Below are 15,471 nucleotides of genomic sequence, written 5' to 3' on the forward strand. Positions count from 1 at the left end.
CACATTCACGGCATCTCCACAGGTGACAGGAAGCAGCTCCACGCCACCTAAACCACAATCAACAGTCTATCTTTCATCTCCTCTGACTGCCTTCATCTCCCACGTCTCTGCGAGACCTCCCGTTCACTGCCTGTAAGGCTCTGCTGATTAAGGAGGAGGAGTTCTACATACAGGAACTCAAAAGGGTTTCATCAACACCTTTGATAAGATAAGAGTGCCCCTCATTAAGACACGCTTGCTCTTGCGTGTTGGAGCCTGTGTGAAGCCTCCTCGTCACACTTTGCATACACTTCCATTCCCTTCCCTGCTGCTTGCTGGGAATGCCACATTCCTCAACCAGACACTAATTCAAGCTTCCGTGAGAAGCTTGAATTTGTCACTGACTATGAGGTGACATATTTATGAATTCCTGTATCTAAAAATTGCACCTTTATCCTGACCCTCAACAAAATGAAATGCTTTCTATCTTTCTGTCTTCTACAAGGTTTTGTGGAAACAGATGTTGTGTTTTCGTTGTGTAAGATGTAACCGGTACCCTCACATGTGTCATGTTTGTTTTGGTTAAAAAGAACTTGCGGTGCTAGTGTGATTTGTTTGGTCAAGTATCACACTGTCGCCGCTTGAGAGATGGGTCTTGGGCCGCTTGCATGTGAACTCTACGCTGCACAGACCAAAGACACATACCAGTGTTCAAATGACACCAAAAAGGATGCAGAAATGACAAATATGTAAGAGAAAATTCATTACAAGTGAGGTCGACAGGCGGATCGGCGCAGCGTCTGCAGTAATGCAGTCGCTGTACCAGACTGTCGTGGTGAAGAGAGAGCTGAGCCAGAAGGCAAAGCCCTCAATTTACCGGTCGATCTACTGTATGTTCCCACCCTCACCTAGGGTCATGAGCTTTGGGTCATGGCCAAAAGAACGAGATTGTGGATACAAGCAGCTGAAATGAGTTTCCTCCGTAGGGTGGCTGGGCTGTCCCTTAGAGATAAGGCGAGGAGCACTGTCATCCGGGAGAAGCTCGGAATAGAACCGCTGCTCCTCCTCACAGAGAGGAGCCAGATGAGGTGGCTTGGGCATCTGGTCAGGATGCCCACTGGACGCCTCCCAGGGGAGGTGTTCAGGGCACGTCCAACCGGTAGGAGGCCTCGGGGAAGACCCAGGACGTGTTGGAGAGACTATGTCTCTTAACTGGCCTGGGAACGCCTCGGGATCCACCAGGGAGGAGCTGGACGAAGTAGCTGGGGGGAGGGAAGTCTGGGCTTCACTGCTTAGGCCCCGTAACACGATGTTGGATAAGCGGAAGATGATGGATGGATGGATGTTATTATTGTGTCTTTTGTGAGATAATTCAAACCTGCAGTAAAGGATTGTTGTTCTGGCTATCAAGTCTGATGCTTCTGTGCCTCACCGAACATTACAGTAACATTATTGACACCTAGTGACCAGTGTAGAATACTACATAGCATCACGTCTTTGAATGCACCTTCTGAACGCCTTCTATTTGTATTTTAGTTCATTTGGCCATTTTTATGCTTGAAAAGCCTTAATTTAGGCAAGAAATATGTCACATTAGCTTGAATATGCAACAATAGGCCATATTCAACCCCAAAACAGCATAATTTGTAAATTAATATATTTTTGAAAAAGCGTGATAGAGTGAAGAGAAATTTGAACCGTGATGTGGTGAGGGATGTCTGCACAGGAGAACATAAAACAAAACAGATACAAACCAGAAGACGGCGTAACATGAGACAAAAGCTGCCCAATCATGTCCTTACTTTATGCATATGTTATTTACCGCACAGCCCATGAGAACATTTCCAGAGTGAATGCTAAGTGAACGCTTAGTTTGGACCAGTGTACCAAACCACGAGTGTTCCCTCACTGTTCCTTTATTCTTATGATTCAGTTTGCCTGAACACGTTTGATGCATCCTTTGTGCATCCCGTTGTCATGGAGAGAAAAACAAAGGAACTACAGTCTTGGCTGTCCTCAAAGCAAATGACAACCCCCTCGCCTGAGCTTTTCTTCCAAAACAGAGGAATTTGCTCCAAAGTCAGCACTTGAGGAACCTCATTTCTGCTCCAGTGACATCCTCAGGCGGGTATGACGACACGTATCATCATACAAGGAACAAGTCTGGGCCTGGACGACTCGGTAAAGCTTTCTTAACCTCGGCACACTGACTTTGGAAGTTCGAGACTGAGGCAACAAACATTGAGTAGGATTTCCAGTGCTACTGCTGGTGAAGAAGAGGTCACGTTGGTTCAAAAAGGCCCTGAGACTCACATGCGATACCAGGATCATGAAAGTACAATGCGACATACACAATATGGTACCAACAAGCACGAAAATCTTTGAACAGCATCAGTTCCAGGATGCTGGTCAACATCCAATTTGCTCAGGTTTCGAAGCAGGAGACCGACCATCCAACAATCAAGTGACTTTTGAATGACATTGTAACCGAAATATGCGTCTTGTTTATGCCCGTTTATGAGCACCTCCTGTCCCACTCCTTAATGTCACGCTGTTATATATGATATATGGCATCTATTACGGTGGACAAGTGCAGACTTACAGTGTAAATGTAAAAAGTGGATCAAATGCACAATAGTGCTTCCTGGACAAACAGCTCATTAGCATTAAAGCCACAGACACACAAAATGCTGTTTTCCCAGTAGGGCTCACGAAAAACACTTTTAAACTGTTGAAATTCCAGCATTTAGGCCAGATGTTGGACAACACAATACACTACAATACACTATTGCGGCACATGTGAGACTTGCTGAATAACACTATTATACGGGACATTTCAATGATGTGACAAAATTATTTCTCCTAGAACACATTCTTCCGTCTAAAATTGAAATTACAAATTGCCCAATGCCCATTCGCTAGTGTGACTCACAGCTGCCTCTTGAGGAAGATAGTGGTATTACATGACAGAACAGACCTGCCTGACTGAAACTCATTAGCTTCTTTAGGAAAGCTCAACTTTACATCAACCTTGTAAGACTCTAGAAGAGTTGAAAAAGCATAACTCAAATTTAGCAACAAAGGACAGCATCAGGAGACACAGGAATTTCAGTGTTGAAAAAAAACTAACAAGCTTGAATCCTCCTTGTCGTCCTCTTTTTTCATCTCTAAAGTGAAGCAGCTGTTACCCAGGAATAGCTCTCTAATCATCTCACAGATGTTTTATAAGAAAACAGTCGGCCAACCATGTAATTTTCACAACTTTACAGCATTTCCCATGCTCATAATTCATATCATTGTTCCCGAGGACAGAAGAATGTTAAAAACCCCAAGATAAAATGGGGAGACAATTTAATTAATAAGAACACACAAAGAAGCAGCAGCGTCATCAGAGATACACACTGTGGTCGTGGTATAAAACCACACACAGAGTCTATACAGTCTCACATATGCATGTCAAATCCTGCCCACCCCTCATTCTGGTGTGCTCTGGCACGCTAAAGCCAGACAGATAATCCCCTCTAACCTGGGGTTAGACAGGAGGGGGGTTGGATTTGAGTGCGCCACAAGGTGTCACAAGCAATTACACAATGATAAAATTGTATGGCGAGCTTTACTGCAGGCTCAAATGTCCCTGAGGATTGAGCAGAAAAGATGGAAATACAGAGAGGGGACACTTCATCAGGTACCCCTGCACAATCCCACACAAACGCTGTATCAACGCGTATAACGGGATAATAATAAGTGCATGATAATTGCATATCATGATTGCATTTCATCTAATAGAACTAACGTCTTCTTATTTGAGCTTATTCAGCAAGCGAGTGTAAGATACAGTATGATTTGTTTGATTTTCCACTTGACATAGGATGAATGATGTGACATCAGCAATTTAATGACAAGAATCATTACTAATTGTTCACATGACCCACCATTTTACGCAGGAATAATGATTTAATATTAACGACTTAATACTGCCTTTTAAGTTATTATTTTAATAGTGGTAAAAATGTACACTCATAAAAAATGCTGCTATTTTTCTTCCATTTGTATTAGGAGTTTTTTAATATTCATATTAGAAACTGCTCTCACTCAAGCTTCAACCACAATAATAACGAATGTCTTTGATCTAGAAAAGGAATACAGTTTATAAATGTGAAGTGTTATTATTATTCTTCTTATTAATAAACCACTCTGCAGCATGATTATTTTTATGCAGCTCTCGTATTGCAGCTCATTGTGTACCTAATGAAGTGGCTCGTGAGTATATTTTGCTTTCATATACTGTAAACGGCAGAAACAACTTGACATACTTCCGGTGTGTCTGTTCATAGTTCCGTCTCTGATGCTGACTGATGGGCTCAGAGCAGATGAGGATTCACCTCCACAAACTCTTCACAGAGATGGCCCAGTCTTGTGTACGTATGTTCAGGTAAGCCCTCCCCTGAAAAGCTTCCATCCAGTGACTGCTGCCAAGTTAGCCAACGTGCACACAAACACAAAAGCAGCCAGCAACCGCAAGGCTAGACCCTCTTATTGCCATTAAAATGTAAGCTTTCATCACCTCGACATCCAGCTGTGATACTTGCACAAAAACAGGCACACGCTCAGCAGAGCGTTGCCAAACACAACCCTGAGAAATTAATGAGAATGTGCAGATCACAGCGGCCTCAGGTGGAAAAATAAACCTGGGCAGTGGAAGTCATTAATGCGTGTGTAATTCCTGTCCTGGGTACTCAAATATTTGACAGGCGTGACAAATACCAGCAGCTGTGTGGAAAAAGGGGGCACGGTGGCAAAGCCAAAAAACACAAATTAAAGGAGGGAATGAAAAATAATCCTCAGCCTGCCCTCAAAAACATCTGTTTGGGCTTGAATTACATTTGCTCAATTATTCCTGTGAAAGGGTCAGCACGGTCAGGAGATCTGCGTCTTATCTCATCTCTGTGTGGAGTTTGCATGGGGTGGGGGGTTTCTCCGGTACTCTGGCTTCCTCCCACGTTCCAAAAATATGCATGTTAGGTGTACCCCGCCTCTCCAAACAAGCTGGGATAGGCTTCGGCTTCCCCATGACCCTAATGAGGACAAGCGCTCTAGAAATTTTTAGGGAAGATATTAAGGAATTATTGTAGTATAAAGTAACTAGAGCATGAGGTTCACAGAGGAAGGTTCTGGGTTCAAACCTCAGCATTGTATAAACTGGAGAGAAACATGTCTCAGTACGACGCAGTAAGGTGTAAAGCACTATTATAAACATTGTTAAATTGATCAGTTTAATAAACAGTGGCAATGTTGTCACATGACTTGAAAACACATCACACTCATCGTAAGTCAGTATTCATTTCTAAATATGTGATAATACACTTGTCCCTCGCTACATCCCGGTTCAAACATCCTTCCCTCCCTGTACTTATTTTTGGCCTAAATTAAGAATTTTGTAACATAAAAATGGCAAAATGAACTAATTATCCATCCATTTTCTATACCGCTTCTTCCTCATTAGGGTCGCGGGGGCATGCTGGAGCCTATCCCAGCTGACTTCAGGCGACAGGCGGGGTACACCCTGGACTGGTCGCCAGCCAATCGCAGGGCACATATAGACAAACAAGCATTCACACTCACATTCATACCTATGGACAATTTAGAGTCGCCAATTAACCTTACTTGCATGTTTTTGGAATGTGGGAGGAAGCCTGAGTACCCGGAGAAAACCCACACGCACACGGGGAGAACATGCAAACTTCACACAGAAATGCCCAAGGGAGAATCGAACCCAGGTCTTCTCGATCTCCAAGCTGTTACTGTGTTGGCCAACGTGCTAACCACTAGACCACCGTGCGGCCATGAACTAATTAAATGAACTAAAATACAAATCCAAGGCAGAAGAAGCATTCTACCTGTGAATGTAGTACTCTACTGTATTCTACATTGGCCACTAGGTGTCAGTAATTGTTCAGTGAGACAGGCACTAGACTCATCACTAAGGTTCCCTGGGGAACACATTTACTGTGACATTGCTTGAGCATGTTTTACTTACTCTTATTTTGTCTACTATATTGGTTAATATGAGTGTAAAGCCATTTAAAGTCGCCATTACAATACAATGATGTGTTCTCATGGCGGACGTACACTGGAACTGCTAACGTGTGAGTCTACAGTATGTTATCTTACTTATGTCTAATGTGTCTTATTTTCTCTGATTATATCTACTATATTGGGTAATACAAATGTAAAAGTGACTATATGGGTGTTATTTCATGGCTTGAGGGCTCTAATAATGTTAAAAAATGTATTTAGAAGATCAGAAACAGCTTTTCTACGACATAACTACAAAAATGTTCCATTTATTCATACTGAATCCTACTTTCCGGAAATTCACTTTTCGTGGTCGGGTCTGGAAGCACTTAACTGTGATAAAGGAGGGACAAGCGAACAGGTAAAATATACAGCATACATGTACCACTGTTAAAAAGCCAACATTTTGTACATGTTTACGTATTTTTTCATCACCAATACTTTTTTTCGTCGAGCATTGAGCTTTTGCACTTTATTTTGCGGCCTTTGAACGCACCATAGTTGTGTGCTGCACATGCTGTTTGTCTGCACTAGCTTCGACAGTCAATCCGGCCTCCAAACTTGCAGTGGGGTGAACACTCGTATGAATTACTCGTAGTTTTCTGTCATTCGCTGTTGGTCCCGGAAGGTAACCCTTGCAAACAGTGGGGACCTACTGTATAGAACTTTGAGGATATCCGTATTGCATGTGTCCTAGCATGTCTTCGGACGCATTTTGACCACAACTCATAGGGGGCACCACAAATGACTGTAAGTATGCAGCAAAGCAAAACACATTTTTATCAACTGCACGTTCATGTCTACTTCCTGTCCACACTCAAAGGGTCGAGTGTGTTCAAGCAATGACGCTGTGATTACCCAAACAATTAGCAGATAAGTCATAAAGAGGCGTCTCAGTGAATGGTCTGAGGCAACAATGTTGGTGTTGCCGATTAGCGGAAGCAGCATGCCTGACGGCGTGTCCTTTCTGCTACGCTTCACCACACAAAGGACTTCTCTAATAGGGCCCCTCATTCCCACATTCACCTCAGTGGGCCCCCATGTGCCCTTTCTCATCTCCAGACTTGAATGACAGACAGGTTAACAAACTTGCCAATACGGTGTGTGTGGTGCTGAATAAAAATAGCTTGGAGAAGTTCTGAGCTCAGATCCACTGATTGATTTCTCCTCTTCTCTTTGTCACTTTGTCTCGTTTGCTTGGCTGCAAGTTTATATTCACACGCTGCACACAATTGACTCGTTTTACTTTCCCCAACTGTATTTCAAGGGTGGTGAAAACTTGAATTTGGCAATTTAATAAACCTTCAAGGTTGAAAGCAATCACAGATGGGACACCTGTCGACCTTTAAGTGTACAGGCATCTTTTAAGTACAATTTTAACATTCTTTAACAGTCCACCAGTGTAAAAATAAGCTGACCGCTGTAATGAATATGTACAAAACAGAGAAAAGTTTCACTTCAGCTTATGATTCAGTAAGAATTTTCTTTTTTCTTAACAAGATTGACTCAATGCTGCTGACTGCCTGCATCCGCAGACACAGCCTCCGGTGTTGGAGGGGGAGGAGCAGCTCCACACTGTCATTATCAGCCGTGGAAAATATCTCCCCACCCTCCTCCTCACTTCAAGTTCACCGGGCATCTTAGCAAATACACTTGGCAATACATCAGAGTGGAATGGCTTTTTATGTCACAAGTGCTCGGCATGATGGCAAGAGTGAACAACGCTGAAAGTTGTAACGAAGTGTGGCTGTTTGCAAAGTTGCGGTCTTGCTCGTCATTTAGCAGGAATTGATAAATACTGCTGAGTTTATTCGCATGTTATTGTGCCTCATGGGTTGTTTCACAACATTTGTTATGCCCCCAATGGGTTGTGGTCAATAGACTTTGGAGGACATGCTAGCATGATATCCTCAAAATTGTATAATCATTAGAGAAATGATCAATGACTTATGGACAATTAGTTGTTAAGTACCGCCCGCGCCCCTGCAAAGACATTGTTCTCGATCACCACCACAGTCGTGTTTTTCCAACCAATCTTGCTCAAATTTTACTCAGATGTGCTCGTCAGTCCCCTAAAAGTATACACCAAATTTCTAGGCGATTTGGCTAAGCACCCTAAGTTACAGTGGGTGTTTTTGTAGAGGGCTGTGTGAGAAATTCCAAGTCAATCAGACTTATTATGGGCTAAAACCTTGGGGTTTAACAACAGCATCGCAATGTGTATTTGTCAGATAAATAATAGCACAGACAACACAGCTGGAGTGCATGTTTTGGCAAATGTTCACCCTTTTGCATGCAGCGGTTCAGGAGTACAAGAGTTACACCGTGGGATGTCCTAATTTTTTCACCTGACTATTCCCTGTGTGGCAGTAGTGAATTGAAGATGTATGCGTGCTGTTTGTACTTCATTAAAAATATTAAAAAGCACAACTCTGCACTACATTTGAGCCTCCAAGATCAACTTCATATGCTTTTTAACTCCAGAAGAGAAAAGGTCACTCACCGTAGTCTTCAATGGAAAAGTGGAAAATGTCGTTCGTTGCGTCGGCCCCCTCGTGCAGAATGTAGCATATGTTCATGTCGTCAATGTCCGCTGAAAAACAAATGCACTGAATATCAATCATCACGTAATATCTTGCACATCATTGCTATTTTGGCCACGAGCTCATAGTGTAACGCAAAGAGGCAAAACATGTTTTTGACTCCTAAGTAAACTCAAAATAGCCAAAAATAGATATGGCCCTATTCCTGGGGCTCCATCATCGCAGTGAGTTCGCTCCACAGGCTAGACAGTCAACTTCATATGTATGACTCTGCACCAATACAAGGTTTACGCCCAACGCTGTCTTCAATATTTGATGCCCAAGTGTTTTCCTTCAAAGAGATCGATGCACAGGAACGCATGGTTGCGTTTTTCAAAAGCTCAGGAGATAGTGCCTTTATTTACTGTCTGTTTACTCTTGAAATATTGAACAGGCCTCTTGGGGAACACGCTCTGGCTCTGTGAATAACAGCTGCTGTTGTAAGCATCCTGGTTACAAGCCTGCTTGAAAAGTGCTGTAATATTCTGTTCCTGAAAAAAAAAATTAAACACGGCTGACCTCCACTGTCCCTTTTACATATTTGCGTGTTATTTATCGCGACACCTGTGATGTTCTCATCTTCTCGAGACAAAATATGACTGCAATAAGGTGCAAATCACCTTTAGTACTTCCCCTTAAGTGTAACGCATTAACTTTGACATTTTCCTGTGAGACAGAAGCACCCCGAGGTGCTGGCATATTTCATCACTCTTAATAGACGGGGCTCTTGAGTGAAAACCAAAAAAAAATACATTTTTGGGAGGCCACCAAGGAAGGATACTGAAGCAGAGCAAATTACACCTGCGGTAAGTAGGGGTGTAACAGTACATGTATTCGAATTTTTGGTAGGGAACATTTAGTAGGGTACAGAGGCCTACCATGTTCCCACACGGTGCACATTAAGAGAGGGACAGGAAATGTAACACGTCTACTCCATGAACAAATTGCCCAGTGCAACCTTTGACCCGTGCCAAGGAGAAGTCAGAGCTTGAAAACCCTCTTCTAACTATTAAATATTATTTCCTATTTTTGTATGTTTTTTTATTTGAGAATTGCAATTACTACAGAATTACCTGTTAGCATTTAGCAGTTCCATTTTCAAAATCATTAAAGCTGTTCACACAATCAGTTTTAAATGAACTGAACTGTGACCTTAAAACAGAGTTAAGTACGGAAACGTGATTACGTGTAAAGCAAAGCTTACCTTGTGTGAAAGTGTTGATGGTGGCATTTCCTTTGCCCAGGTGGATCAGGTAGCCATGCTGCGGTGTTCCCGTAATCCTAAACATCACAGTATCGTGCGTGCTGTCCCGGTCTTCTGCTTTCAGGGATTTGCTGGTGATCACAAACCCCAGGTGTCCGGCCTCGAGAACCCGCAGCGTCGGAGCCCCTTTATTCACCACCATCTGAGGGACTCCATTATCCAAAGGAAGGATGCTGATCTTCATCACCTGGGGTTTTCGGGTCTCAAACACAGTGTCAGGAAAGACATAGAAGTCAGTGTGGGTGCCGTCTGTGACCGTGAAGGAGAAGCTGTCCTCGGCGCTCTCTGTGCCATCATGCTTGTAGCTAATCATGTTCTCGTTCAGGTCCTGCTTGGTGAAGGAGGTGACAGGCTGGCTGTTGTTGAAGAGCAGGCGACCGTGGATGGGGATTTGGGTGACGGAGAACTTTAAGAGGCGGGCGGCGGTGTCTCTGTCCTCTGCCGTCAGCTCAAAAGGTGTGATGAGCTTGTTCTCGCCCTCCGCAACTACCAGACCGTGCACCGTCACCACAGGCTTCTTGTTGTCCACATCAGTGATGGATATTCGGAAAGTGCGGAACACGGGGTTGTAGCCGTCTGTCACCTCAAACTCAAAGCTGTCCATTTTGACTTCGTCGTCGGCATTGTGGATGTAGTAGATTTTGTTTCCAGCCAGCTGGAGCTGTGTGAAAGACGAGATGGGCATTCCGGGTGTGTCTGTGCACTCCAGGTGGCCTCTCACCGGTGCTCGGGTGATTGTAAACACTAAGTACTCATCCGGGCTGTTATGGTCGCTGGTACTGAGCAGGTCCGTTGTGAGGGTCACCCTGCCACCCTCTTTCAGGGAGACACCTTTGCTGACTACATATGGGTAGACCATGTCAATGCCGCCCACTGTGATGTAAAAGTACCTATCAATCAAAGGGTTGAAGCCGTCTGTGACATCAAACTTGATGAGATCACGGATGCCCTCTTGCCCGTTATGGACGTAGATGATTAAACCTTGGTCCAGCTCGTTCTGTGTGAAATTCATCCCCACTGATATGTTCTGCAGCATCCCATTCGGGACTGTTTTCTGCAAGTACCCCTGACTAGGCCCGTGGCGAACAATGTAGGTCAGTGTGCTGTCCTCAGAGTCGAGATCAGTTGCTCTCAAAATGTTGCCGTTGATGACTTTCACGTCTCCTACTTCAATTTCGAGGCCATCATTGATGGCCATCCTTGGTGTTTCGTCATCCACGGGAATAATCATGACGATGGCTGTCTTCTGAACGCTGAACTTTCCATCTGTGAGGAGGACGTCAAAGCTGTCCTCGGTAGTCTCGGAGTCGTCATGCTCGTACACGATGCTGGAGGCCTCGCTGATCTGATCCAAGGTGAAGTTGGAGATGGGGATGGTGCCCGTGGTGAGCTGATTGAAAATAAAACCATGTCTTGGGGGTCTGGTGATGATGAAGGTGAGCTGATCAGTGGGTACGTCTTCATCGGCTCCGTTCAAAATAGGCGTGTCGATGACGATGTTCATACCTTCCATGACAACGAATTCTCTCATGTAAATCTCGGGCTTTTCGTCGTTAGAGGGGATTATGGAGATGGGGAAAAAGTGCCTCTCTGAGAAATTGATGCCATCAGAGCATCTGAAGGTAAACCTGTCCTCCACAGGCTCCACCCCTTTGTGGATGCTTTGAATATAGTAGATGTGGTTCTGGTGAATGTCCTTGATGGTAAAGGCGCTAACAGCCATCCCGGACCTGGATTTCTCTGAGCCTGGTGCTGGGGAGATATTTTCCACGTAGCCTGAAGATGGTTGCACAATGATGGTGCAAAGCAGGTCCTCGATGAGGGTGTCAACGTCGTCAGCGCTTATATGATGAGTCTGGATGGCGTTCTTCTCGCCCTCAATGACCGAAAATAGTGAGCCCACAAAGACCTGTGGTGCCTGACTGTCCAGCGGTAGAATAGTTACATGCACTCTGACACCAGTGATCTTATTACCTCCCACGGTCCACTCGTCGGACATGTCTGTGAGAGTGAGATTAAAAATGTCTTCTTTGGTGGTAAAACCCAACTCCCCGCTGGTGTGCGCATACACCACATGGCCGTTGATAATATCAGCTTGGGTGAACATGGCCGATGGGACCCCTCGGACCAGAATCTCACCTAATGACGGAGGGTCCTCCACGATAAAGGTCAAACGCAGGTCATCGGTGTCCTCGTCTTTTCCCTGAATGACATGAGTGGTTATTTCAGTTGCTCCATTCTCCAGCACGTCAATAAAGGAGCCAATTGTGCCCACAGGGAGGCTGATAGTGGGGGTTTCGTCATCAATCGGCTTCACGTTAATCTTGACGTTGATAGGGACCACGTGGACGCCGTCGCTAACATCTATTTGTATTGAATCTACCGTTGATTCATCTCCATTGTGTATGTAGGAAATCTGCTGCCTGTCAATGTCCTCCAGGCTAAAAGTGTCCCCTTTTATCATGTGTGTGAACATAAACTGGATGTGTCCATGCAGGGGAGGCTGAGAAACAGTAAAAGACATCAGCTTGCTGTCTGTGTCTGAGTCGAAGGTGTACAGCTCAGCACTCGTGATGGTATGTGCACCCCGTTCAAACACAGTAAATCCAGAGTTGGTGATCTGAGGCGGCTTGTTGTCCACTGGTTTTAGAAGTACACTAAAAACTCCGTCCACACTATTTCCAGACAAATCCTCCACTGTGAATTTGAACTGCACAACATGAGTGGTGATTCCCAGCTCCAGATCAGGGGGTTTATAGGCCACTTTGTGATGGTTAATCTGGGCCTGAGTGAAAGTTCTTATTTGGACATTTGGGTTTTCGGTCAGAACCAGAGCCCCCAGGACAACAGGACTATTTTCATCTGTGTCAGTGGGAGGCTGAGTGATGGTGTATTTAAGATCCCGATCCTCCGAGTCCAGGTCAGTGTAGCGCAGAAATTTCTTTCGGAAGTGAGTGAGCTGATATTCGTGAACAGTCATTTGCAACGTGGCGTCTGGGTGCAGCTCGGGGGGGAGGTCATCGATGGGGAGGATTTTGATAACAAATGAGCTCTCTTCTGATTGGTTCGGAGGGTCGTTGTCATCTTGGACTCGAAACTTGAATTGATCCATGACGGTGTTAGTGCTGTGGGACCCGACATGCTTGTAAAAGAGTTTGCCGTCAGTGATGTCCTGCTGCTGCCACTCGGTCACAGCTTTTTCGTACATTTCCTCCTCAGTGTTAAACTTCCACGTGGATGGGTCCTCCGGGGCCTCGGCCTGGCGCAGCAGAACCTGCCCGATGGTGGAAAAGGGAGGTTCAATTGTGAATTTTATGGTAGAATCCTCAGAGTCGATGTCTGCCGCGCTGAGCATGAGAGAGGAGATTGGCATCATTTGATTTTTGAACAGGACCAAGCCCGTGTTCGCATTGACTATCGGAGGTTCGTCGTCAGTCGGCACCACCGTGATGGGAAATAGGAACTCCACCTCATGTGAGCCGTCCGTCATCCGAAAAATGATGTTGTCACTGTAAGTGTCGCTGCCGTCGTGCTGGTAAACGACTCGTCCGTCGGTGAGGTCGGATGGCGTGAAAAACTTCCTCCCGGAGCCAAGCATGGTTAAGTCCCCGTGCTTCAGGCCATCGATCACACTGATTTGGATTTTGTCTAAATTGTCCTCGTCGCTGATTTCTAGATTTTGAGAACTGGAGAGAGGCCTAGACTGGCCCTCGTACAGCAGCTGGCCAGTATTTTTGGTCACGACGGGAGCCAAAGTATTCATGGGCTTAACGACGATCATGAAAGCAAACGGGTCCGACACGGCCCCTTCTGTGTCCACGACTTCAAATTCAATCTGAAAAATCCGCTCACTGTCTGAGTCCACAGCGGGGGGTTTGTAGGCGATTTTAAAGTCTTTGATGTCTCCTTGATAGAAGGAGGTTATTGGTAAATTCCTGTCATCTGTGCTGACTATGTAGCCTTCATCATAGTGAAGCGGGGACGTGATGTTGAAAATTAATTCATCAGGATCAGTCTCGGCATCCTCTGCTGCTAACATGTCCGTGGTTAAGGCGGTCATTACAAACTGGTCCACCTCCATCATCATCATGGCCACAAAGCTGGGCTTGGGTGGCGTGTTCTCCTCACCTTCCTTTATCTTCACTAAGATTTGGAAAAACTCCTGCTTGAGCAAGTTGCCCTCCTTGTCATGGAGCTCCACCACCATGGGAATATAATCTCTGTTTGGTGACTTCAAAGCAGACGTGTGCTCATACCGGACGTTCAGCTTTAGAAATTCATCACAGTCCACCAGTCCTGTTCCCAGGCTGCTCTCGTCCACCAGGGCACCGTACCTGGGCAGAACGCCGCCACGGGACAGGGAGGCAATTTTGCACTGCTGTGTCTGTCTGTCAAATGTAAATTCCAGAACACGCCTGTCAATGGGATTGCTCGTGCCTTGCAGCTTCTCTACCGTGAGTGGCATATTTTTGGTGAGCACCTCCAGCTGAGTGAACATGACCTCCACCTCCATCATGAAAGGTATGATAATAGTGTCCGTCTGGGTGTCATACCTGAGCTGCAGTTTCACTCTGTCCCTCGCCGGACTTCTGGAGCCAAAGTGGGAATACTTCACATCATTAGGTCCAAATTCACAAAGAAACTTTTTAGGGGTTAAAGTTCCTGGCCTCTGGGATAAAGGGTCGTTATCCAGAACTGTGATGGTGCACCTATCACCCGGCTGAACTTGAATGACCAGGTCGTTGATGGGATCGATGAAGGCAGATCTTCCAAAAGGCACCCGGATACCATTATTGGCCACCAGCACTGTGTCCTCTGACAGCTCGGACCTGAGGGCGTAGGATAGTCCGTGGTGTTGATCGAAAAACTGCGCATCACTTGTTGTCAAGATGAGCACCAGGGCAAAAAAAGCGGTGCCAGACGTGCGCGGAGGAGAGAGCCAAGCCATTTGGGCTGTAGAGGAGACGCTGTTTAACTTCGTGCATACACACACATGAACACACACGCACACAAATCAACTATTTTCAGGTGCGAAAGTTGCAGAGTTGGACAGCGACGCACACCCACCGGCACAGAGGTGCACCATTCTCCTGCAGCTGCCGCACACTGATGAGCGAAACTTCAGACTCCTGCTCTGCCTTGGATTAGAGTTCAACTGGGCCACGCCCCCCTCGCAAGCCATTGGTCGCCGGCTCCTGCAAAAACGTCTAAATTGAGCGAGATGCTATTAACACGGACATTAAAATATGGTAATATTTGCACAATGATGTTGACAATTGCTTTCCCCGGAATGAGCATTATACTTCAGGCTGATTCACAATAATGCAAGGACAGGAGTCATCGTACTGATGAGCTGCAAGGACGCAAGCTTGGTCTCCCTCCAGTGGCCAAAATAAGCATTTCATCATTGAATCGAATATTGTCCTAACACTACAGTAAAAGCAAAGCACAGAATAAATGGATAATACACAGTAAATGCAACAGAAAACAAAAACTGGCCACAATATTTGCTACACATGCACAGTTTGAGTCCTATTATATAACATGAAGCATTCAATGTATGCTGTATGC

General features: G+C 45.2%; 1 protein-coding gene across 2 annotated transcripts in view; it reads right to left on the reverse strand.

The window, feature by feature from the left end:
• frem2b (FRAS1 related extracellular matrix 2b) overlaps positions 1-14,988 on the reverse strand; it is a 76,283-nt gene extending 61,295 nt beyond the window's left edge. For both annotated transcript variants that reach the window (XM_054793235.1, XM_054793236.1), the window contains exons 1-2: positions 9,841-14,988; positions 8,558-8,647 (exon numbers count right to left, since the gene is read on the reverse strand). In XM_054793235.1, coding sequence (XP_054649210.1) covers positions 8,558-8,647; positions 9,841-14,848 — 5,098 coding nt within the window. In that variant the 5' untranslated portion in view covers positions 14,849-14,988. The remainder of the gene's footprint in view (positions 1-8,557; positions 8,648-9,840) is intronic.
• Positions 14,989-15,471: the final 483 nt, after the last annotated feature.

This window comes from Dunckerocampus dactyliophorus, chromosome 12, assembly GCF_027744805.1.
Source record: "Dunckerocampus dactyliophorus isolate RoL2022-P2 chromosome 12, RoL_Ddac_1.1, whole genome shotgun sequence".
NCBI classification, from domain to species: domain Eukaryota; kingdom Metazoa; phylum Chordata; class Actinopteri; order Syngnathiformes; family Syngnathidae; genus Dunckerocampus; species Dunckerocampus dactyliophorus.